This window comes from Oxyura jamaicensis, chromosome 3 (assembly GCF_011077185.1).
Source record: "Oxyura jamaicensis isolate SHBP4307 breed ruddy duck chromosome 3, BPBGC_Ojam_1.0, whole genome shotgun sequence".
In the NCBI taxonomy this organism is placed as follows: domain Eukaryota; kingdom Metazoa; phylum Chordata; class Aves; order Anseriformes; family Anatidae; genus Oxyura; species Oxyura jamaicensis.
This window is the reverse complement of record NC_048895.1, coordinates 114,764,888-114,787,759: the sequence shown is the minus strand read 5'-3', so window position 1 is coordinate 114,787,759 and position 22,872 is coordinate 114,764,888. Positions and strand designations below refer to the sequence as shown.

The 22,872-nt window shown below is 42.7% G+C and overlaps 1 protein-coding gene across 9 annotated transcripts in view; it reads left to right on the top strand.

Moving 5' to 3' along the window:
* The window catches only part of PKHD1 (PKHD1 ciliary IPT domain containing fibrocystin/polyductin), a 253,587-nt gene that overhangs the window by 74,141 nt on the left and 156,574 nt on the right, over window positions 1-22,872 (top strand). For all 9 annotated transcript variants that reach the window (XR_004749563.1, XM_035322238.1, XM_035322239.1 and 6 more), the window contains 2 exons: window positions 8,956-9,106; window positions 21,532-21,744. Coding sequence is in view for 8 of the 9 variants with exons in the window: in XM_035322238.1 (XP_035178129.1) it covers window positions 8,956-9,106; window positions 21,532-21,744 (364 nt within the window). In the remaining variant the exon portion in view is untranslated. The remainder of the gene's footprint in view (window positions 1-8,955; window positions 9,107-21,531; window positions 21,745-22,872) is intronic.

Sequence of the window (22,872 nt, the reverse complement as noted above, 5' to 3'; positions counted from 1 at the left end):
CATTACCATTAAACTGCCATTTATAATTTGTCTTGGAAGCCTTCAGTCTTTGAGAAATCACTGTTTTAGAGAGATGTGTTAATTATGTGTGCCCTTTAACTGTGTTTTGGAAAGGGAAGACCAGTCTTCTTGTATCTGAACGGGACGATTGCATTGAATTCCCTGATGTATTTGCATGCACCGGGTTTTCATGCAAGTTGGGCTTGTGATTACGTTATGTTGGGATAGTTTCCACTGAAATAAACTGTCTCTGAATATCAGGCCATAAATGAACATCAGGACGGTTATTGTGAATTAGCAATGAGTTACTGTAGAGAAAGATTGCCTACTGCTTTCTGTGATGTTTTGAACTAAACTGCTAAAAAGTACTATTGTAGCTTTTTTTTTTCTTTTTCTTTTCTTTTTTTTTTTTTTTTTTTGAAGCAAATGGGAATTTTGCTGTTCATTCCACCAGAGACAATGTTCTCCATCAGTTTAGCATCCTTGCTAGGTGCATAGAAGATTCTAATATGTGCCTCTGTTTTGCTTCTCTAATTCAGTGACTTCCAAAAAATTTCCTAGTATGAACCTCTTTGCCTCTTGAGTTTGCCACCCAGGCGTGGGCATTCCCCATCTCTTCTTGTGAATCTCAGTGTTTTTTGAGACATCGGGGCACCAGCTGCTGCTCCTGCACTGACCTTTTGATCCCTTGAAGTGCAGCCTGGGCATTTTTTTCTTTGCCAGCAACCATGGGCAGATTTTGCCACAGCAAGAATAAGCTATGGTGTGCTCCAAGATATTTCCTTAGCTTCCACAGTGCTTTCCTTTATTTTTGAAATTAAGATTTCTGATTCTAGGATCAACGTCCCAGCATAACCTTCAAAAAAAAAAGCCAGGAGAGCTGAGAACAACGCTTTGGGGCTTATGTGAGTGCGGTAAACAGACGTGGGCCTTCCCATGGTTTGTTTAATTATGGAGTGGTTTAATGCTGCTCATATTCCCCCAATTCTTGGTATTTTACCTTGGATTCAGGTGTGTTTTCTTGCCTGGGTATAGGCAGCTGATACGTGCTGTATCTGGGACATGCATCCCCCCCCCCCCCCAACAGCGATGTCTTTTCAGTGCCCTCCCTATGAAAGCACCGTTCGATCAAACTAATATTCCGTGTCCTTAATTAAATACCTCTGGTGCAAAGAGCCTTACCTTCTGTGCTTGGAAATTGCAGTGATTACTCCCCTGCTGGAAAAGCCTTCCTTTTTTTTTTTTTTTTTTTTTTTGGTGTTTTATTTTTGGTGGTAAATTTTCTTCTTTTGCTTTTAAGGAGAAGAATTAAGCTCTTTCTCATGCCATTGTCCAGTTGCAAATTGGCCTGAGACTGACTTGTGCCATGGGCTCTGACCTCTGAAACTGCCCACTCATTTTTTTTCTGAACTAATCAGCTAGACGAACTATTTACAGTTGGCTTTTGGGTCTTCTCACTGCTTTTGCGGCTGCCCCTGTCTGAGTAATTAATGACAGCATGGCTTGTTTATGGTCTTGAGTTACTAATGCTGTTGGCTGCAAATGCATTTTTACCTCTGGGACGTGCCAGTTTCCTGGTTCTAGTCCCACCTCACTGGCCCAGGTCAATTTTTTGTGTGTAAACAGATTTATCCTGTAATAGTTGGAGAGAGACTAGGTCATTCATCAGTCCCGTAGAGAACATGCCCAGCCAGATTCTTCCCTTTCTGTGCTTGTGCGACTCAGCAGAAGTCAGAAAGATTCCTGCAGGACAGCTAAAATTAAGGAGGGGAAAAAAAAGGAAAAAAAGAATGAACAATTATTTCTTTCTAATTCAGAGTACAGGCAATCTTATTAAGAGATAAAGGTATAGGAGAGGGGTCCTCATGCCCAGCCACCTGCTCAACCTTGATCCATGCTGTATCAAATCTTCTGGGAGTCACTGATGATGGAACTTCTCTTGGCTAGGGTAATGTCACCTACACGTTAGAACTGGAGTAAAGGGTAAAAACAAGCAACAGATGATGCAGACAGACGTAAAAATAGCATCTTTTGGCCTTGGAAAAGGTCTGTTGGGTGATGGTCCATGCCTGTTCTACCACAATTCATAAGGGAAAGCGATCACTCTTCACAGCCTCTCACGGCACTGATGGTCAGAAGCACTCTGCCAGCCTTAGTTTATTGATAAGTATATTACTTCCAGTCTGCTTTGAGGGTAGTGTTGGATTTTGGTATAAATGATTCATTCTTTTTTTTCCTATTGTATAGTTCTCTCAGTGTCTTTCCTTCCTTCTGACTTTTAACATATGTTTGGCTACTTAGTGAGTTGTGACTTGAGCACAACCATTTTTAAAAAATTATTTCTTTCTGAATTATTGGAAGATGACGTCCCATTATCTATCAACCTTTGTTGACCAGTTTGTTTACCAGCGTCTGCTCCATTGAATTAAGCACAGGTGGTCTCTGCTGTGATGTGGTTTGGAGGGGAACTTCCTTTCATCCCTCTGGGTTTTTGTAAATTTCTTTACTGTTTTGCCAAGCCAGTTTTTACCAATATCTAAAAACTACCACCCTATTACTCATTTCTGAACTGGCATCGGGGCTGTCTTAATGCTGGCCCTCAGGGAAGAAGTACGTCCGTGGTCAGGCCACATTGTTTTCAGGAATCACATTGTGGAATTGAACTAGGTGAGGAATTTCTCAGGGTCAGATGCTGAAAAATTACTGGGACCCAGAAGGCTGCCTTTCTTTCAGGGAAGGATTGCAGAAACTAGAGAAGTCAAAACATGCTTTCTTTTTTGTCAGGTTCTTTCAAAGGACTTTCCAAATGGAACCATATTTAAGTGAATAGAAATGATAGAGGTGAAAGTGATGCTTTTGCAAAGGGGATTGAAGTGGATGCCCATAGCAAACATCTTCAGAAGTGCTCCTTTCATTTCCTTCTGCTCCCTCACTTCCAGCTGAGAAACCTCCTTGGAAATGTGGAATGCAATGGCAAAGCTGGAGGACTCTTAATGAAGTGCACGTGAATCAAATGCTTTTAAGAGATTGCCAATCCCATTGTATGACCCACCAGACAAATTAAGCCCTGATTTCCAAAGAAACTCAGTGTAGGCTACATAAATGTCTGGAGGCAGCTTCTCTGAAATTATTTCAGTTGGCCAAGAGAGACCCTGCAAACACTGGTAATTGTTAATCTCTGTCTTGTTTGCTTTTCTGTAGTGAAAATTGGCCCTTTTTTGGAACAGGAGGTGAATTGCCTAGAGTAGAGAATGGTTCACAGTGTGCTGGTTTGCGGCTCTTCCCTGTCAGGTGGTGGGTTTTGTAATGAGGATTAAATGGTAGCCTCCATTCTGGGAATGCTTGGAGAAGCCTTGGGAATTTCTACATTCATTTTTAGCCTCAAACAGCTTGAGTTTGGCCATTCTTTGATTTCATAGCACAGTCAATAATTTCTCCTTGTTTTGGTGTGGATGTCTAAATACATAGATTTTCAAAATAAGGTGTTGTACCGAGCTGCTGATAGCAAGTGTGTGTTTCCTTACCGTTCTCTGGGATGGCCCTAATCCCTCTTTCCCATGAAGCTGTATATATGCCTTCATTCTCTCCTTTAGCAGACTCCTTGTCTGCTGCCAGGAATGAAACCGAGATTGCAAAAGTCATCTTTTGGTTTTGATTTGTATCAACAAAAGGACACTTTTCTCTTTGAGTGCTGTAGTGCATGCAGGACGCTTCTTATAAGAGTGGGATGAAAGAGCATCCTTGTCTCAGGGGTGCAGGCTGTGCAGAGGAAGACCTAGCTACACCGATGGAAATCATACAACTACAGTAGTGGTGAACAGTTTTCAGTTAATCTGGCACAGGGATGTCCTAAAAGCAGGAGAGGCAAGGGGATCATGCCAAGAGACAGGTTCGGCTTTCTGGGGCATTGGGCAGTGTCTTGTACACAAACTCCTCTGACTGTAGCAAATAACACGGATTTGCATCTCTTTCAAGCATGTGTAGGCGGGAGGAGCCTCCACCAATTTGTCTGTTTTAATTATAAACGTTCTCCCCACCTTCCTAATTGCTCCTTCATTAAGAAGTAGCTTGTTGTTGCTTTTTTTCCCTAGGAGCTAAAAATAATCAACTTTTGTTTGTTTCTGTAAATATTTTTTTTTATTATTTTTGCCCTTGAGGAGATAATTATTTCTATTGTTGCATGGAGATGGTGGCCAATACAGGAGGAATAATTAGAGCAGATGGCTGAAAATACTTCCCTTGTAAAAGACATCCAGGGTAATAAAATACCTCCCCTCCTCTTTTGTCTCCTCCAAATATATGTTTTTCTTTCCTTCAGGTGGATGGGGGTTGTGTGGGGGTGTAAATCTTTTCCCGATGTATTAAACTGAGGAGCTGTCAGGAGTTCACAGCCTGGAAAGTGAGCTCCCTGTATCCATCACTGAAATTAAAGGGGTTTCAAACGTGGCGTGGAGTCCTGGGTCTACAGCGTGCTACTCCATCACTTAAAATGTTAACCTTGTCTCTCCGTGGTGACTGAGGACAGCAACACTTGCTCTCCATACTCGCTGGTTAAATGGCAATCTGTCAGCACCAAGGAAAAGGCTGCCTCGTGGGTATCAATCTCTCTGCGTTCGAAACCTTTGCTCGTTCGTGGCCAGGCACACCAGGAGGGGTGAGGCTGACGGACTCGATGGTTCACCTTCCTGCTGGAGATTGCAGGAAGCAACCTGGGGATTCTCTCAGGTGAAAGTGCCTGGGGGCAAGGAGGAAGCTGGCTGCTGGAGGTGGGCTGCTGGGGAAACCTGCCTGACTTTGGGTTTCTCTCCATGGCCATGTCTCAGGTAATCCTGGGCTGAACTCAGCAAAAGAGCGTGGAGCACAGCAGCAAGCAAAATCTGTGCTGTAGATCAACCATCGCTTCTTGGTTTGGTTTTAAGATTTCTGCCATTTTCTGATCAGACAATACAGGCTCTGGTCTTTGTGTCTGTAACAGCTGCTAACAGTCCTCTTATTGGGACTGTACTCCAGTAAAACCCCACCTAATCAAGCAAACGAAGAAGTCACCGCAAAGTGAGATGAAATGAGCTCTGCTGTGTCTAACCAGGACTTTCTCATCTTTTTAACTCCTCCAAATACTTTATGTTTTGTTGGAGGGGAGTTAAAAATCACCAGATAATGTGCCGTGCTAGCGGAGCGATTGGAATTTACAAAAATTTAGGCCAAAAATTGAAGGAATGGAGATTTATAATCCCTTCCCTTTGTGGCTTGTTTGCCAGCCTGTGTGGGAATGCAAACATATTGCTGTTATTTATTTATTGGTTGCAGTTGTTGCTGCTGTTTCTGGGCCCTGGTAGTCACAGGCAGGAGCTGAGAAACCGGTGCTGAGAGCTCGTGTTCCCAGTGGCAGACGCACAGGCAACCCCAGGCTGGCTGACAGCAGCAGCAGCAGCTAACAACAGAAAATGGAAGAAAAGCTGCCTGAAAATGGAAAAAGAAGGTGCGGGAGGGAGGAAGGAGATAACGTGCTGAACTGCAAGGAGCTTGCGCATCTTTTATTGTATGCTATTAAACGTTATTTTATCTTTATATGAGCTCCTTTTTGGACCTCTGATGGGAAGGGAGTTATTTTGCAGGCTTGGTTCTCTGCTGAGCTAGTGTCAGCTGCTGCACTGGGTTCAAAATGTGAAGAATTCCCGCAGTGTGAAGAACCCATATTTTCAGAGTGGGTTTCCAGATGTGAGGCAACATCCTGCAAACGTTTTGGTGTCCAGTTTAAGTGTTCGGTGGATGCACAGATGTTGCAATCTCCTAAGGCCTGGGATGGGTGCTCAGTCATGACCCTGGTCCTCGCAGCTGCTGCTGCTCTTCAGTCTTACATAGAAGTGTTTCAATAAGTCCATAGGTTGAATGCTCTGTGCCAAGCAGGGGAAAAAAAAAGGAAAATTAAAGAATCTTACATTTATGAAAAGTCTAACAGGGCTGTTGTTATCCTGCTCAGCTGTGGGCAGAAGGAAAGGAGCATGATGGAGATGTTTAAGACATGGCCTTCAAGAGATGAGATGCTCTCTCACTGTTTTGTCTTTGGGCTATCAGGTGAGTCAGTCTGTCCTGGCAGTCGTGAAAGCGTGCTCAGCTTGCAGAGCAGCAAAGCCCCCTGTGCATGTGGGTTACAGCCTGTCCCATACTGATGACAGGGCAGCTGGACAAGACAGGCACTATAACTGAAAAGATTCTCTGCGATCACATGGGTGGAAACTATCAGGGTCAGATGAGAACATAGACTTCTAGAGCTGTCTGTCACCCACCTTTCTTGACAATTAGTTTTTGTGTGTATTGGTTCATGTCATTTTACAAGGGGCTGCTTAATAGGAACTGGACATAACCACCTTTCAGCCAGGAGTTTAACAAGACCAGCGTAGCTGGAGATTACACTGTGCTTTTCTCCCAGAAAACAGGGAGAGGGCAATCACATAGGATCCGCAAGGTCTGGGCAGCTGTACTTGTGATTTAACACAGTTGGCCATTCCACTAGCCTCACACTAGACCACACTTCTTCTCTTACAGATCCTATAGATATACTTTTTCTTTTTTTGTCTTAGGGGATGGTGTAGGACTGCAAGAGAAATGTCACCGAGTAAAATCTTCTGCTGGCTTGTTTTCCTCCATCAGTCGGATGTCTTTCCCCAGCTACCACAGAGCTGCTTTCCCACTAGACCCTCTACAACTTCTTTAGCGCTGTGGTAATTTTAAGTGCCTTGAGCAAAGCCCCTTTTCTCTCTTCAGACAGATTCTTTAGATCTATACCCTCTCCAGTACTAGAAGGATGGTATGAGTGATTATAAGTTGCTCTTGGTCCTGTGTTATAAGTTGATGTTCATCTGTCTACTATATATATTTTAAATAAAAGCAAATACATATTAGAAATCCTATGAAAGATACAAATACAGGTGATGTGCGTGGCAGCAGACTAAGCCAGGCATCTTCTCACTGGGGAACTTTTCTTAGGGACCTGGTAGAAAGACAGAGATTTTGATGACCTTTTTCAAATTATTATTATTATTATTTTGTCTCTATGTAATCAGTCTTGGATAGTAAACTTTCCCTTCAGCAAGAGAATTCCATGTATTCATCTTTGTGTAGGTTGATGGTGTAGGGACTGCTTCTTACTGTGGACATACGTATTATCTAAATAATTTTAAACTTATTTTCAGTATATTTATACCTTTTCTGAGTTACAGTCATGAGAAGGTTGATAGTTCTTAGCTTTTATGCCAGAAGGTATTGGTAAAACTGGATGGATACACAGTTTTCCAAGAGGTGACAGCAGAAACCTAGCAAGAATAACAGAATAATTTAAACACTAATGTTATACAGACAGAACCTTAAATGAAGAGCTAGAATGTTTTCTAGTAATAAGGGGAACTGTTTTTATATACATATATAATCATATTTAGAAGAGGAGTTTATTTTTCTTAACATTAGCATTAATTAGGGGCTTCTAAGTGACTTGAGTGTGTTAGAGTGATGTCAGAGTGACTTCAAGCCGTTTAAGAAATGTTCTCAGCAAAATGTTCAGATGAATCCCACTGTTTCACAACTGTATCATGCAGTGCAGTGCTTTGCTAGCAGTCTTGGCTGAGGTTGTGCCAGACAGGAATTTATGGCATCTGCAATTTCGTGCTACAGTTGGCTTGATAAGCAGTGTATCTGGGAAATGCGTGCCTTTCCATGAACTATTCCCTCCTCTGTCCCCTGCTCTGAGATAAAAAACAATTTTAATTAGCTCTTTATTTTTTTTTTCAGTGGATCTATTGTATACTTGTGTATACTGTATATAATCTGGTTCAGAGCACTGCCTGTGAAGGGTAATCCACAGCCTCTTTAGAAAGACTGTGAATAAAGCTTTATATTCTTTCAGCTAGGAAGTTTGTCCCAAATCTCTGAAATACACAAATATATGTTTACTGGTTATAGAGATGAAACCTGTCCTGTAACACTTAGCAAGTATAGAAAAAAGATATGTTCATTGTCCTCTCTGCAACTGTTGCATACAGATGCGGAGGCTTATCTGTGCTTCTGCAGTGTTGAAGTGGCTCACTCCCTCTGATACCAGGCACTTAGCTTTCCAGATGTTTTCACTGCATGCACATTAACTCTGTCCCAGGATTCTCTCTAGACTGAACCAACTAAAACCCTTTGCAGGGAAATCACAGAATGGGACAGAGGATAGAAAACACTGGCATCCATACCCTACAGAGAGGATGGACATAAACTGGTTCTGTCTTTTAGCCTGGGGACCAACAGGCATTCCCTGGTGTGAATAATTAAGACAGTAGCCACCGTATAATCCTTATCTGACTGCTTTAGGTGCTATGAGAGGTGGTGTACAAAACCATCAGGCGCACAAAACTAAAACTGACAATAGCACAGTCGGGAGAGTGACTGTCATAGCACCACCGTATCGATTCACCTAAACCGTACCTCACAAGTAAAAGCTTTTAATGGACATGTTGTACTCTGACTGAAAATGAAGGAACTACATTTTGCCTTTGTATGGGGGTTATTCTTTCCACCACTGTTTCAGATTAGTACCACCAAGAGAGGACCACAAATATTTCCGTGTCTGGTTCCCCCCCGCTCCCCTCAGATCAGTTGAAGCTGTTCTTGCTAGTTCGCGTGTGAGTCCAGATAATGTTTTATCACTGCCTATGTCCACACGTGCACATAAGCCCACATAAAAATATATACACGTTCCTTAAGAAATCAGTCAAGCCTTCACTGTAAAGTGCATGGTTAAAGTTTAGAGGTGAGGAGGAATCACGGCCTGTAACAGGCCTGCATAATTTCACCATTGCTCATCATAAGTCAAACTATTCGCCCGCTGTTTTCAAGTTAATCAGTACTATGCCTCGTGTGGAGCTGCCATACAAGGAAGGGGACAGTTTTGAACCTCTCCCCTTCTTCTTTTTTCAGCTCGCCCTCCGCTTTTGTGGCCGCTGGGCCGAGGACTCCAGCTGGCCTGCTGGCCACCCGCCGCGAGATGGCGATAGTGTCACGATAGAAGAAGGCCGGACCCTGCTGCTGGGGAGCACCACGGCCACCCTCAACCTGCTGCATGTCAAAGGTCTGCAGAAGTGGGGTTCAGTGCTCCTCATCCCTCCAGGCGTGGAGTTTCACAGGGCCGTGAGCCCCCCGGCCCTTGCCCAGCTCTGGAGACACCAGGCCGGGCAGCCACCTCAGCCTGCTCTTGGTGGATGCCAAGGGATGGCGACGGGGAAGCATTTAATTATTATGTATGCAAAAAGCATCATTTATGCCGTTTGAGGCATAATGACAATATGACTAGGAAGGCTATTTATTCTCTCTCTCTTTTTTTTTTTTTTTTTTTTTTTTTCTTTCTTTTCGTTTCCTCCCAGCTACCGAAAGCGCTGCTGTCCTGAGTGGCATTCAGTGATAATGGCAGTGCTGATAACAATAATCAGCTCTGTTTTGTATGGCATCTTTGAGGCGAGCGCATTGCAAAAGCCTTTACAAAATTAATGATACAGAATTACAGGCCACAGCTACAGAATGTAATAAATAATCCAAGATCCTAGAGCACGACTGGTGGAAAGTGAATAACTGAGCACAGGCGTGGGTTTGCAGGGTTTGTGTACCTTGAGGTAGCCCCAGCATAAGTATCAGGACGTGCATCTCTGGCAGTATCAAAGTATGAATTGAAATAACTTGGCATTTGGTGCCAGAAATGTTTGTTCCTGGAAATTAGGCCCTGATCATGAAGAGTGCCGGGCACATTTGGTATTTAAGTGAATGAGTTGTTCTGGTTCAATTGCTTGCTCAAAGTTCAGCCCGTGTGTAAGATTATGCTGAAACTGAGGTGAAAAAAATAGGAAGAATTTTCTGTAGGTTTAAGGACCTACAGAAGGACCTGGGTCTTTTCTGTTGATAAAAAATATTTTCTACTGAAAGAGTGTTAAAGGTCCTAGCTTTTCATTAAGATGATGATGAAAAATATGCATCTAACAGTTATATTTTAACATAACATTGAATAAGCATTCTATAAAGATAAAACTTTGCACCCTATTGAGTGAAAGTTTCCAAAAATGTTTGAACTTTTGAACAGTCTAGAATTTTTAAGAACTGCTACATTGTGCATCACTCCTGCTTAAAAGAAAAAAAAAATAGTAAGAATTTGTAATTTAAGAGCCACTTTAGCATGATTTTCTTCCTTCTCTCCCCCACTGAAAAACATAAAGCTAAGCATTGCAAATTGCTTTGTAACCCCAGTGTGATTATGAGGTGCAGGGGAAGAGATAGGACAGAACCTCAGTTTTCTGAGACATTTAGCTGCAAATCTAGATGAGGATCTGGGGGCTCATCCTCTGTCTTTGTGAAGAAATGGAGCACAATCTTGTAGCAGAAGCCCTTTGAACTTTGGGCCTACTCAAAGACAGATATAATCTATCAGCCAGGACTTGTGAAGCAAACGGTGGTCTTATTGAATTTAATGAAGTCTGAAGAGCTATCTTTATGCCTTCAGCTCCTTTGATTTCAAATCATTTCTCCCCTTTATTGTGTTTTCCCAAAAACTTTAGAACGTACATTCAGGTAGGAAAGCAGCATTCAAATATTTAAAATGCTATTATTTTCAGCATTGCTACATGCCAAACATAGGATCAAGTGTTCTGGAACCAGAAACCTACCTGTTAATTTTTTATCTGAATTTATTATTTGCTGAAGTTTACTTGCTGCATCCACCCTGCACTGATGTGGGTGCCACTAGCCGCTTAGCCTTGGTTAGATTTGGAGTCAAGATGTGCTGAGGTCTACTCTGGTGTGGGACTGGGTTGGAGTCATCTCTCCTTTTCCTTACCTTTCTTTAAGTTGCACAGCTCAGGGGAGTTGTTTAGGCTCCTGTATTGATACAGAGAAACATACTTCAGCAAAGACCTGCTCATCTTAGGTATTATAGATACCAATCTGAAGATGAGTCTCAGTAAGGTGATTCCCTTAGAGTAGCAACTGTCAAGTCTCTGAACTTGTCAAATAATTGCCAAGTTTCCCCAGCTGCAGGATGGGCATGACAATAAACCCCAAACCTGCAGGCGGGTGTAGATGCGCACTTTGATTGAAGCATGAGCTGAAGCATTTTTCTTAGTTGGAGATGGAGAATGGGATTAAAATTGTAGCTCTGCTCCCTTTGGCTTTCTTGACTCAGCATCAGGCTGTCAGTGTACTCACAAGCTGAAAATTTAACAGACATTATGGAGGAAAATGCCTGTAATGCTACTGAGTCTGCTGCTCTGCAAAGACACTCTGGTACCCTATTGTACAGGTCCTGTATCCACTAAACCCAACACATAGGCCCATTTCTTGAAATTTCTCCTTTTTTTAAGACACCCTGAGGATTTTGAACACAGCCTGTGTGGGGTCTCCTCATGATGATTTCAGCATTGTAGAAATTGTTTAAAGATTATTATAACAAGCATGTCAGCTGCACGCGCATCCTTAAGGCGGCCCTGCTTTGGCTGTATTAGCATACAGACGGACACGTGTGGTGGTTCTGGTGGTGACCAGGCTGTCTGGACAGAAGATCCGGAGGCCAAAGCAACAGTGAAATAAGATTAGGCAGCTGAGTCCTGCCTACTGCCATGAGGGCTCACCAGCTTCTGCCTCCCCCTTGACGAGTGGAGCATGGACACGTGGTTATTGGCAGTGGAAAGTTTAATAACCAGACGATGAAATTGCTCAGACAATACTGATTGGGGAAGAGATACAAGATAGACAGATTGTAGATAGCTCTGTAAATTCAGCAGATTGCAGTTATTTATATATTTTTTGATCCCGACATCACAAGTATGGTAATATTTATGATAACCCAGGACAGGTGGAAATTTCCTTTACACAGAGCTTATGCTGGAGTAACTCCTTTGTCGTTGATGGGCTGATACCTCAGACATGTGCTATTGCCTTTATCTGAATTTTTAGTACAGTGTAGAACAGCCCCAAGGGTAGTCTGGAGACTGCAAATGCTGCTCGTCCTCCTTCTGGGGGTACCTCGGGTGGGAATTTTGGAGTGACATTTCTGGTATAACTCTGGTGGGGCTGAAGGCATTCAACTGTCCATTTGCTTTGCATTGGCAACTTTGAGATAGCCACCCTTGCAGGCATAAGAGAGAAGACTATTTTGGTCCCTCTTCTAGAAAAGCTCCCGTATCAGTGTCACAGTGATCCCGTGTGTCCCTTACCAGTTGTAGGCATTGCTGCATCTTAGCAGTCACGCTCAGACTCCATGCTGAGGTTTTGAGAAAGTCCTGACCCCCCTCATGGGAGATTTCTGCCTCTAAAAACTGGTTATACATATTTTATACACCCAGCCTCCATCATGCCAGGGATAATCTGGGCTTGTATTCAAACGATGAGATCCCACAATCAAACAGACACACATAAAATCAACAACAAAACAAACCAAAATGAACAAACAAAAAAATGGAACTAGAAAACCCCAAAGATACACATGCTATTGTCAGTTGTGGTCTGATCTTGAACCCACATCCCAAAATCAATGCTTATCCATCAATATCTTGGATCTCTTAGAATCCGCACTAAAATCAGGCTAAAATGGGTCCTGCATGTAGACCTGGCGAGGAAAGAAACCTAAATATTGATTTTGCTTGACTTTTTCCTAGGCTTTGATGCTATTAGCAAAGAGCATCAAATATTAGCTGGTACCTCTGCATAAGTACTTGTCAAATAACTGGTGCTTCAGTCGCTGCTGATAAAGACTGGGTGTGAATTCACTGAAAGATGGAAAAAGCTTTTTTCCTCTGTTTTCCTGTCCTCAAACCTATTTTAAAATCCCTTGTCAGTAGCCACAGTTAGAAAATGTTTGCGCTGTGGTGTTTTCTATGCCATTTTGCTCAACCCATTTGGGATATGCATACTGATACTTTTTTTTTTTGCAGGCAGTTTCTAGTTCATATTTTCTTTTTTTAATCAGACAGAGACATTACAATTAAAATACCGTAAAAGTGATTCTGGCAGTATTGCAATAAGCATGTTTTTTAATTAAAGAAAGAACATGGGATGTACAAATAGTACCAGCTAATGGGAAATTTCATCCAATGTATTTTTTAATTGAGGTTTAAAAGGAAGAATAGTCAGCCCTATTTCTCCCTGTTGCTGTGATATTTTTCTGTGTTGTTACTGGGAGAGGTACCAAGCCTGCAAGGATTTTGGTCTCATGTCTCTGCTGTTCTGACGGGGGAAAAAAAAATAAAGGCATCAGTTCTTTAATTTGTTAGTATAATTTCAGCAGGAATTGAGTGTTATGCATTATATTTCAAGTCACAGACCTGGACATTCCCAGAAGAAGGATTTAAGGCCCAGAATCTGTAGCAATTGGGTATTTTTTTTGGTTCTTCCCCGAGCTCTAAACGTTGGTTTTTGTTTGGGCATGGGCTGCAGGTCTCCTCTTCCCGTTCTGTTTAGGATGGGATTACAGCATGTACACCAGACTCCTAGGGCTCTTGCTTGCCGATGAAATTGATTTTCCACCTCTTCGATAGCTCCTGAGACTCCTCTGAGGCACTGCAGGAGGAGCGGATCGGTGGATGCTCATCCTGGTCATGCTGAACCACAGGCAAGTGGGCTGAAAGCTGAGGCAGCAGCATCCTTTCTTTCCCTTGCTGTGTCCCTTTTGGGGAAGCAGCTGCTGCTTCTAATCACGGGATGGAGAGGGCTGCTGAGTCTGTCTACATCTGTCCTGGATGCAGATCAGGCCCTGATGACAGTAGCAGCTTTGTACCATTGCTAGATCTGTCCTCACACACTTTTACATGGTACAGAAACACCGGCATTGCAACCAGGCAACTGAAGTCCAGGGCTTTTAAATGCAAATAAATTCCTTCAAAGGCATATGTCTGTATCGTGGGCCCAGAACTACAGAGGAAGCATGATGTGTAGCAGGGGATTGCGTGCAGGTTTTAGTTTTGATGTATCCCTTCTTGTATGGCTTAACAGACTGTGCATCATGGTTGGATTTCTGTAGGGGCAGGCTGTCATTAAGACCAAGGTCTGACCTGCTACACTGGGAGGCAAACCCTACCTGTAAAGTTTAAACTTCAATGCCAGAAATCAGCTTGAAATGAGATAACTGTGGGTGGAGGGGCATAGCAAAGAGAAACACTCTGGTCTGATGGTCACCCAGACACACCATAGTAATTATCCTGTTCTCCAAAACAGTGGTCTTCCCCAGTGCCCCCTCTCTTTCTGAGGGTGCAGGAATTAACAGGTATCCATCACCTATAGACTTGAAATAACAACTTAAGGACCTGTTTGTTCATTGCACCATCTGCCTGTTGTTTCCCCTGATGCTTTCCCAAGGCTCACCCAGCAGCTTCCTTCATTAGATCCCAGATGATGGGCTGGGATGTGTCGAAGCACACCTAGGAGGGTCCACACCTCTTCCCCTCCAGCTTAACTCTCCCATTGCAGAAGCAGCAAAGGCATTGCTGAGAGGCTGGAAAGCTATGCAAAACTGAAGAAGCAGAAAGACTTCTCTGAAAGAGCTACCTGTGGCAGTGTGTTCTGGACTGAATTCCTTTTGCCTGGCTCCTGAGCTGGTGGAGAAGAGCCTGCCCGGCTTACAAGGCAGCAAGTGCCATCTGCACAGATGGCTGCGAGCCCAGCGAGCCAGAAAACCAGGCGTCGGGCTCGGGAGATGGTGTCTGTCTGAGAGTGCTTGAGCAGCTGCCGGTTCCTCACCCAGGGACAGATTAAGGCCTCCTTCCAACTAAACGCTGGAATCCAAGCTTAGCTTTTTAGCTTGTTAGTGGCATCCTGGTGGAAGCTCATAGCTAGTTTGGGATCTGTACCTGCACATTGTGAGAGTGGAGGAACATCAACAAGGAGGTTTCGACTTTAGATTCAGGCAGCCTTTGGGATGGAGCCACTATAACAAACTTCTTTTCTCCTTTGCTCCTCTCTCGGCACTGCTCCAGCCTGCAATCAACTTTTATGGCTCATCCGAATGTCATGTGAGCCTGTCAACAGGGTGCAGGAGACAGGTCCGTGGAATAATTGATTATTACTGAAGGCTCATGAACTCTGTATTCCTCTTCCTGTACACAGGAGGATCTTTGTTTTACTTTTTTTTTTTTTTTTTTTCCTCCCTCTGACGAGGCCCCACCAGCCTCACCCCGGGAGCCAGAGAACGAGCAAGAAGTGGGCTGCCAGCACACTGCAGCCTTGTTGTGCAGGATCAGTCATTGCAGCAAAGATACTCCGGCTCCAGCAGTTGCCTCCTGCTGTTTGCCGCTCAGGGATGCTTGCCAGGACTGGAACGTGTGAGCTTAAGCCTGTCTCGTGGGAGATTCCGTGGCTTCATCATGTGAAACACCCGACTGAGGAAACTGGGAAGAGCCGGCAGAAGGCTGTGGGAATGTTAGTTATACATGGTCACGGTGTGCCCACGGCACAACCAGAACAGATCTTCCTCGCGCAGGGAGCCTCACAGTGATGGGGGGAGATGGTCGTTCAACCAGCAGGTCCTCTTCCATGGAGAGTGGGTTTTCTGTTTGCTGTAGGGGCAGGGCTCAGCTGTGACATCTAAGATTCTCCATTGGTACCCTCCTAACACCTTCTATTATTGATTAAAAAAATATCTTAAGGCTTGCCAGCACCTTTCTTGCACCTTGCTTGCTTTAACACTCCATTCAGCTCCAAAGAAGCAGAATTAAATCTGGTGATAGTCACTTTTATCCTAGCTCCACAACGAGCATTAGCTCCATAGCTAGCTCCATAATGAACATTTCTAATGTTCATTAGAAAAGATTACACTGTTTCTTAGGATGGCCTTACAGAGACTGCAAATACTGAAGTGTCTCCTCAAAAGACGGTGATAAAAAACCAACCTCCATGTAGAAGGTGCTCATTGGAATGGGGACTTTGCTTCCCTCTGAGTTCAGGAAATCTCTAGAGCACGTGAAATCACAGCCTAAATAATAATGAGAAAATCAACATCTCTTTTATGCAGTGTGAAAATATATATATTAGATTTTTTTTTTTAATGAAGTTTTTGAGAAAGGTTATAAGCTCCTGTGTCTCAAAGTATGAATCCATCTCTGTGCCACAGAAACAAGGAGCAACTTTCCACATTAATCATCAAAAAACTTTTCCACATTAATCATCAAAAAACATTTCTCCGGGAAAATGGTTCTTTTTTCCAGAAATACATTGCACAGACTTTTTCCAGGGTAAATGTTCTGGGTACCTGGGCTGTGAGTTTGACCCAGTGTGGCATTCTGTGGGCTGCGTGACCAAACGATACAATACATTAGTTCATTTCCTATCATTTTGAATGTGCCCTTTGCCATTTACCAAGGAATTCAGAAGAGAAATCTTCATAAAACCATTAACATGCTGGTGTAGCAGTGATTCACATGGCAGATTACAACTCTTACCTTATTATCATTTTTTAAAAACATTTTCCTTTTTTTTTTTTTTTTTTTTCAGTTTTTGGTCTGTTTGTTCCTCCCCTCTGGGGCTGCCTCCAGTCTTTTCCTTTTCTTTCTTTCTTTTTTTTTTTTTCTTTTTTTTTTTTTTTTCTTTTGGGTAGAGACAGATAAAGAACGATTTCTTTTTCTGGACGGAGAGGTGGAGGCTAATTGCTGGGTTAATTGAGAAGAATGGTGCTTCTGATGTTCTCACAAAGTATCAAATAGCCCCACCACATTTCTCCCCCCTCTCCCTCGCTCCACCTAAAGAGACCCATTGAATTTGCACATTACTGTACAGAAGTGATTATGGGTTTAATTGTATTTATTTTGCTTGGTGGGGAGGCCATCATAACAGTAGTTGATTGATTTTTATAAAATCACCCTCAAGGTCATATGTAGGACTTTGCTTTCCTGTGCAGCCATAACAAACAATTTGAGGGTCACAGCCAAAGGCTCAGTCGAGCAATATTCTTGCTTTCTGCTTTCAGAGAAGGGGTCAAGTGCAATAAAAGAAGGAAGCATAACTTCTATTTTCTTTTTAAAAATGGGGAAGACAATCTTGTAAAGCAGCAGCTGTATATTTATTCTGACCCAATGAAAAGCATAGAAATACAGAGAAGGTTAGAGGGACTATAAAGAATTTTTTGACACAAGTATTTGTAAGTTTGGCTACAGTTTATTTTACACTTAGACTTGTTTAATGACTAAACCTATCCCTGCTAATGGTTTTTTTTTTCCTTGCCTTTCCTTGCCTCGCCTAATGCTAAGGAATAGGGGATTGTAAAACAAGGAAAGGAAAGAAAAAGGAGATAGAGGACTCATCGTTCATGAGGAGGCAGACAGTGATTTTTGGGCTCTGTATGAGGATGGGCAACACCTGACATGCCAAAGCAACCTTGTACGGAGAAGTGCTCAGCAGACCTTGTGGAGGCAGGGCAGAAACAGGTAAATTCCAGACCCTTATGGGAAATGAGCATCTTCCCAGAGCTACCTCGAGATACACTGAAATGGATGCAATCAGAAAAGGACTTGGGGGTCTTACAGGCGAAGATGTACTCCCATCCCTGCCATCCCACAGAGGGGGGATAGCAGGGTTTGTGGGAGGAATTTAGTATTTCTGAGTTTAGACAGCTTGAAAATTTTGGATGGTCAATATGTGGCTGAAGCTCAGGAAAAGATCTGGGAAGGTTGTTTGCAGCAGAAGTGTGATTTTGCAATGGGAAGATGGGACAACTCTGGCTACCAGCCTTCCTAGTTTAGTAGTGCAGCACAGCAGCAATTAGAATACTCATTAAAAATCATATGAAGAGAAGTGGAAACAGAAAGGACTATATTTCAGTGGGAATAGAGGGGGAAGTCAATAAAGACCTTGGGGAAGATGTCTTTTTTATGTTAGGAATAAAATAAATCGCAGTGATTTATAGTTCCATTTCTAGATTGCAGTGATAAAATTATTAACACTGCAGCTATAAGGCAAACGTATTTAATAAATATTTCTGTTCTCAGCGTGGGAAGGAACAGGATGGTAAATTATATTACAAGAGGAAGATGGACCATCAGACCATTTATTACTGAAGATAATGTTAAATAGTATCTTTCAGGAATACACATTCTTAAATCAACAGGTCCAGTTTCATTTGAGAGCTTTAAAACTGCTGATATAAGCATTCTGTTGTCCAAAAATATTAATTTCAGAGTGCGTGGGAAATTCCAGAAGGCTGTAGATGTCCTGATCTTGTGTCAGGATGCAGATTGGTAAAGTTATTGGCTGTTTAGTCTGATATCAGGTACAGGTCAAAGCAGAAAACTAGATGAAGTTATATGTTATGGCTGATTAATTCCATAAATTACTAACCACAAAAATACAGTGAATGACAGAAGTGTTATGAAAAATAGGTCTTAAAGAAAAAAAAAAAAAAAGACAACAAACTTTGGTTCATTTTCTAAGAAAATGATGTTTGTTCCATTAAGTCTGTAAAATGTGGTAGGGTGATGACTAACTGAGGATCCCCTGGCAAAATCACTTGGCAGATGTGAAATACACTAGCAAAAAGTGAATTGTTGGTGTAAAATCATTTTCATGTCTACTTGGATACCAAAGATACCATCAATGGTGGTCTGGAAGTAAATGGAGATCCATCACTGATCACTTTGTGAATGCCACTCAAACCAAATGCAGATTTACACCATTGAGTAGACAGCCGGGCAGGCAGGAACAAGGAACAAAAGTTGTGGTCACACAGGAAGGGACTTTGTCAGAGAAAGCTGCAGTCATGGAAAGCTTCAGGAGTCCAGTGGCCAAGGAAGCCCACTTAACCTCTCAGTGTAATGAAGAGGCAAAAGGAGGTAGTATAGTTTTTATGTGAGAAGCAAGATGTAGAGTATGGGAATAAGGCAGCTTTGCCTCTGTAGGCAGCACCAACAAGAACGATAAAGAAGCAGAAGGATCAGGAGATCTGGGTTCCCTGTTTCAGAAGGAGTATCAAGCTGTGGGAGAGGATGGAGGTTCAGGTTGGAAATGAGGAGACATTTCTTCTCAGAAAGAGCAGTCAGGCATTGGGACAGGTTGCCCAGGGAGGTGGTGGAGTCACCGTCCCTGGGGGTGTTCAAGGAGAGGTTGGACGTGGTGCTTAGGGACATGGTTTAGTGGGTGACATTGGTGGTAGGGGGATGGTTGGACCAGGTGGTCTTGGAGGGCTTTTCCAACCCTAATGATTCTGTGATTCTATGACTCCTTTTAGCAAGAGTCTTAAAAACATTACAAACCAGGCTGAATGAAAGCCGAGATTTGGTTTAATTGCCATTTACCTGCAAATACTTTTGCAGAAAATGCTTTTTTGCAAACCTCTCTGCTGTGCAATGCAGGAGGGCACAAAGACAACCACTGTCTGAAAGCTCATCCTTGACAAGCTGTGATTGGAAATAATGCAGAAATTGTGAACAGTAACAGAGATTAGCTGTTGGAAAAAATGATCATAGAAAATGGTAGAATGATGTCCCCAAGTCACTTAATTGATTATCTGCCTTTCTGGAGGGTATACAGCAGTCAAACACAGACGACTCGACTTCCTCCAGTTTTTCAATAGCATGATGTGCACAAACCATCAGGCGATAGGATCTAATGGTCCCTTCAGTCTGCAAATGAATACCATTTCAAATATTATCCCTATTTCAGCATAGCACATTTTTGTATTAGCAACATTTCATTTTTCCAGAAGTCTCAGACGTATCTCAGAATAAGTCAGAAATCTTCTGTCATTTTGAGTGAAACGAGCTGCAATTCATGCTGGTTTATCCGTGTGTATTCTGTATAATTTGTAAAAAACACAACGTAACTGGTTCTAGCAAAGCAAGCTTAACAGAAATACGTTTGTATATAGAAAGTATGTCTAGGGAAAGAGGCAGCTTATACATAGGGGAGCTGGTGTTTGTGGGAGCAATCCCATGGTTCCCAGTGCTTATAAGCAAGAAAATGTGAGATTTATCTCTGTCTGCTAAGTTCTATATTAACTTATCTGGAACCAGCTGAAATCTGCAAAGAAAATATTTAATGGGGTAGTTCTTATTCAAATACTAGCTTTGTCATGAGACTAAGAAATTAGGTTCAACAATTAAAGCTCACCAGTGCAAGAATAAATAAGGAGGTCAGGATAGGATGCAATGGGGTCAGAAAGGCAGACAAGTGCTCAGCAGCTCCTGTATTAATGTGAGCAAGAGGACCCGATCAAAGTGGAGGTAATGATCAAAGGATTGTTAAATCTGATTTCTAGATTAAAACTTCTACCCTCCTACTTTGTCTCAATACTGGAGTTAAAGATGTCCCTAATGCTTCCTGCTAAGGATTGGTAGTATCTTGCTGAGGAGGAAAGCCATCAGTTTGGAAGTTATAATGGTCACTGTTACAACCTGCTGGTGGGAGGCTCGGAGACCCTTTGTAAGGAGCTATGAGGTTGCCAGGCTTTAAGGTGAGCTCCTGGGAAGCATGGCTTGACCTAGGAAGACATAGCCCAAACGCAGAATGATGAGACGTCTGGGAGTCCGCTGTGTGCAAGCACACTGTAAAGGTAGTGACAGTGTCCTTCGCAGGAGAGAAAATACGAAAGGATGCCAAAGAGTGAACCACCCTGAGACAGAGTGGGGTTGTCAGCTCACACAAGGCTAGAACAAAAGAGGCATTTGACAGAACTGGAAAGAGACTTGAGTTGAAACCAAGGGATGGAAATGCTTTTTCATGAACTATTTAACTTAGACCACAGAATTCATTGACTCAAGAAGTTATTGAGACTGAGTATTAAAAAGATTTGAAGGATCAGATCTAAATTACTGACAAAACCTATCCAGTTATACTAATAGATGGTAGAAGGGCAATGTTGGCAGGGAGATGAAACCTTATGCTTTGGGGCTAAGCTAACCTATAATTAGTGATTAAAATGAAGCTTTCATGGGATGGGGAGATCATCTCACAGCCAGCTAACAGGGAGAAGTTTCTTAGACTGTGTTTGGGAGCATCTGGTTTTGAACAGCAGCTGGAAGACTACGCAGGATTAAATCAACCACTGAACTAAACAAGTTGCCAGTTCTTGTGTTCCAAAGCTGTTTTCCACTCCCCTCTCCCTGTCACAAGCAGTTTGTGATCTGAAAAGGAACACACAAATTAAGTAATAGTATTTCTTTTTAACAGTTAGAGTGAGTAGCTTAGGACTGTGACTTTCTGAACATTACTGCCTTGGACTGGAGTTGGAGAGACTTAGATGTCTGCCCAGGCTGAACGGTCTTGCTCAAGTCCAGAAATAAAGCCTGTGGCAGAAGTGAAAAATTGACTGAGTTAATGAGATCCTTATTATGAAAAGGAGTATGTGAAGAGCAGATAAGTCCACAGGGAGAAGTATAGGGCAAAGTTGGATTTCTGCAGAAAGCAATATTGTTTTACCCTTAATCTCATAATATTGCAAAACCATCATTTCGCCCATCTCTTACAGCTCCTTTGACTATGAGATAATGACTGGTTTTGAGGTCAATTGGTTGCATTTTACTCTTCCGTTATCTTCAGGTGGCAAGCTCCTGTTCACTGGTCCAGGACCTGTAGAACTGCATGCTCATTCCATTCTGATATCCGATGGAGGAGAGCTCCAGGTGGGATCCTCTGAGGCCCCTTTCCATCACAAAGCACACATCTATCTCTATGGAAGCTTCCATTCTTCACCAACATTTCCATATGGGGCCAAGTTCCTGGCAGTGAGGAATGGGACCCTTTCCATCCACGGTGAGTACATTTTCCATCCCTTTAAAAGCAAATTGAATTAAAAGTGAATTAAAAAACAAAGGGAAAAAAATAAAAGCATGTGTTCGGAGAAAAAAAAAAAGTTTTGGCTATGAACTTGGATATCTTATTACACTGAAGTATATGTTGAAATCAGTCCTTGGGGCCAGAAATTCATGGCTTTTAATTAATTTTGAGGCTTCTGTTCCTGCAGTATCTTAGACACTAAAGCCCAGTGCTGTATTTCTGTAAGAGCACCCATACTGGGAGCAGAGTCATTTTGAAGATCTTGACCCTAAGAAGAAACTAGATGGTATTGAGTAGTTATGAAACCTTGGCACTCATTTAAGTGCCTAGAAGATGTCTGGATTTGTGCATTTCTATCCACAAATGAAAGTCTCCATCCCTTGGGAACCAGATGTTCATTCTCTGCGGTGGGGGTTTGCTCTGCTACTGGGATGGGGTATCCTTTTCTCTTCCTCTCCATTATAACTAGGAAGTTTGGATCTTAGGTGTGGATCTTAGAGATCTAAAGATCCCATGGTGAAGCCAATGCCAAACGTGCTGCAGTTAGCAGCCTGTGCTAGCTGGAGTGGGGATGTTACTTCTCTTCACAGCAGCAGCAAAGCACTCCTGGTAGTGTTTCCCCCTTCTCCTCCAGCCTCCAGCTGTTTGTCTCTAGCGTTAGGAGCACAGCTGGCATCTCTGATGTCCTGTCGGTCCACACACTCACACCAGCTCTGCACAGGTTGTTGTCACAAGTGGCAAGCCCAGGGCTATGCAGAAAAACTGTGGCAGTGCCAAGAATTTCAGTCTGACATAACCACTCCTCTGCTCTAACCACTGGGCTTTTCTCTGAAAGGAAGCCCCACAGAGCCCAAACTGCACATTCCTATCAAGTGGGATAGGGGATCTAAAGGACAGAAATTGGCATGGGTTTGTGGAGGAATACAGGTTTCATGTTATGGGGTAGAAGAATTCTTGTGGTATAACCCGGCCCGTTAACTACCCAGCCGTTCACTCACCCTACACCTAAATGGGGTGAGGGAGAGAATTGGAAAAAGGTAAAACACATGGGCTGAGATAAGGACAGTTGAATGGACAGAAACAGAAGGGAAAATAGTAATAATA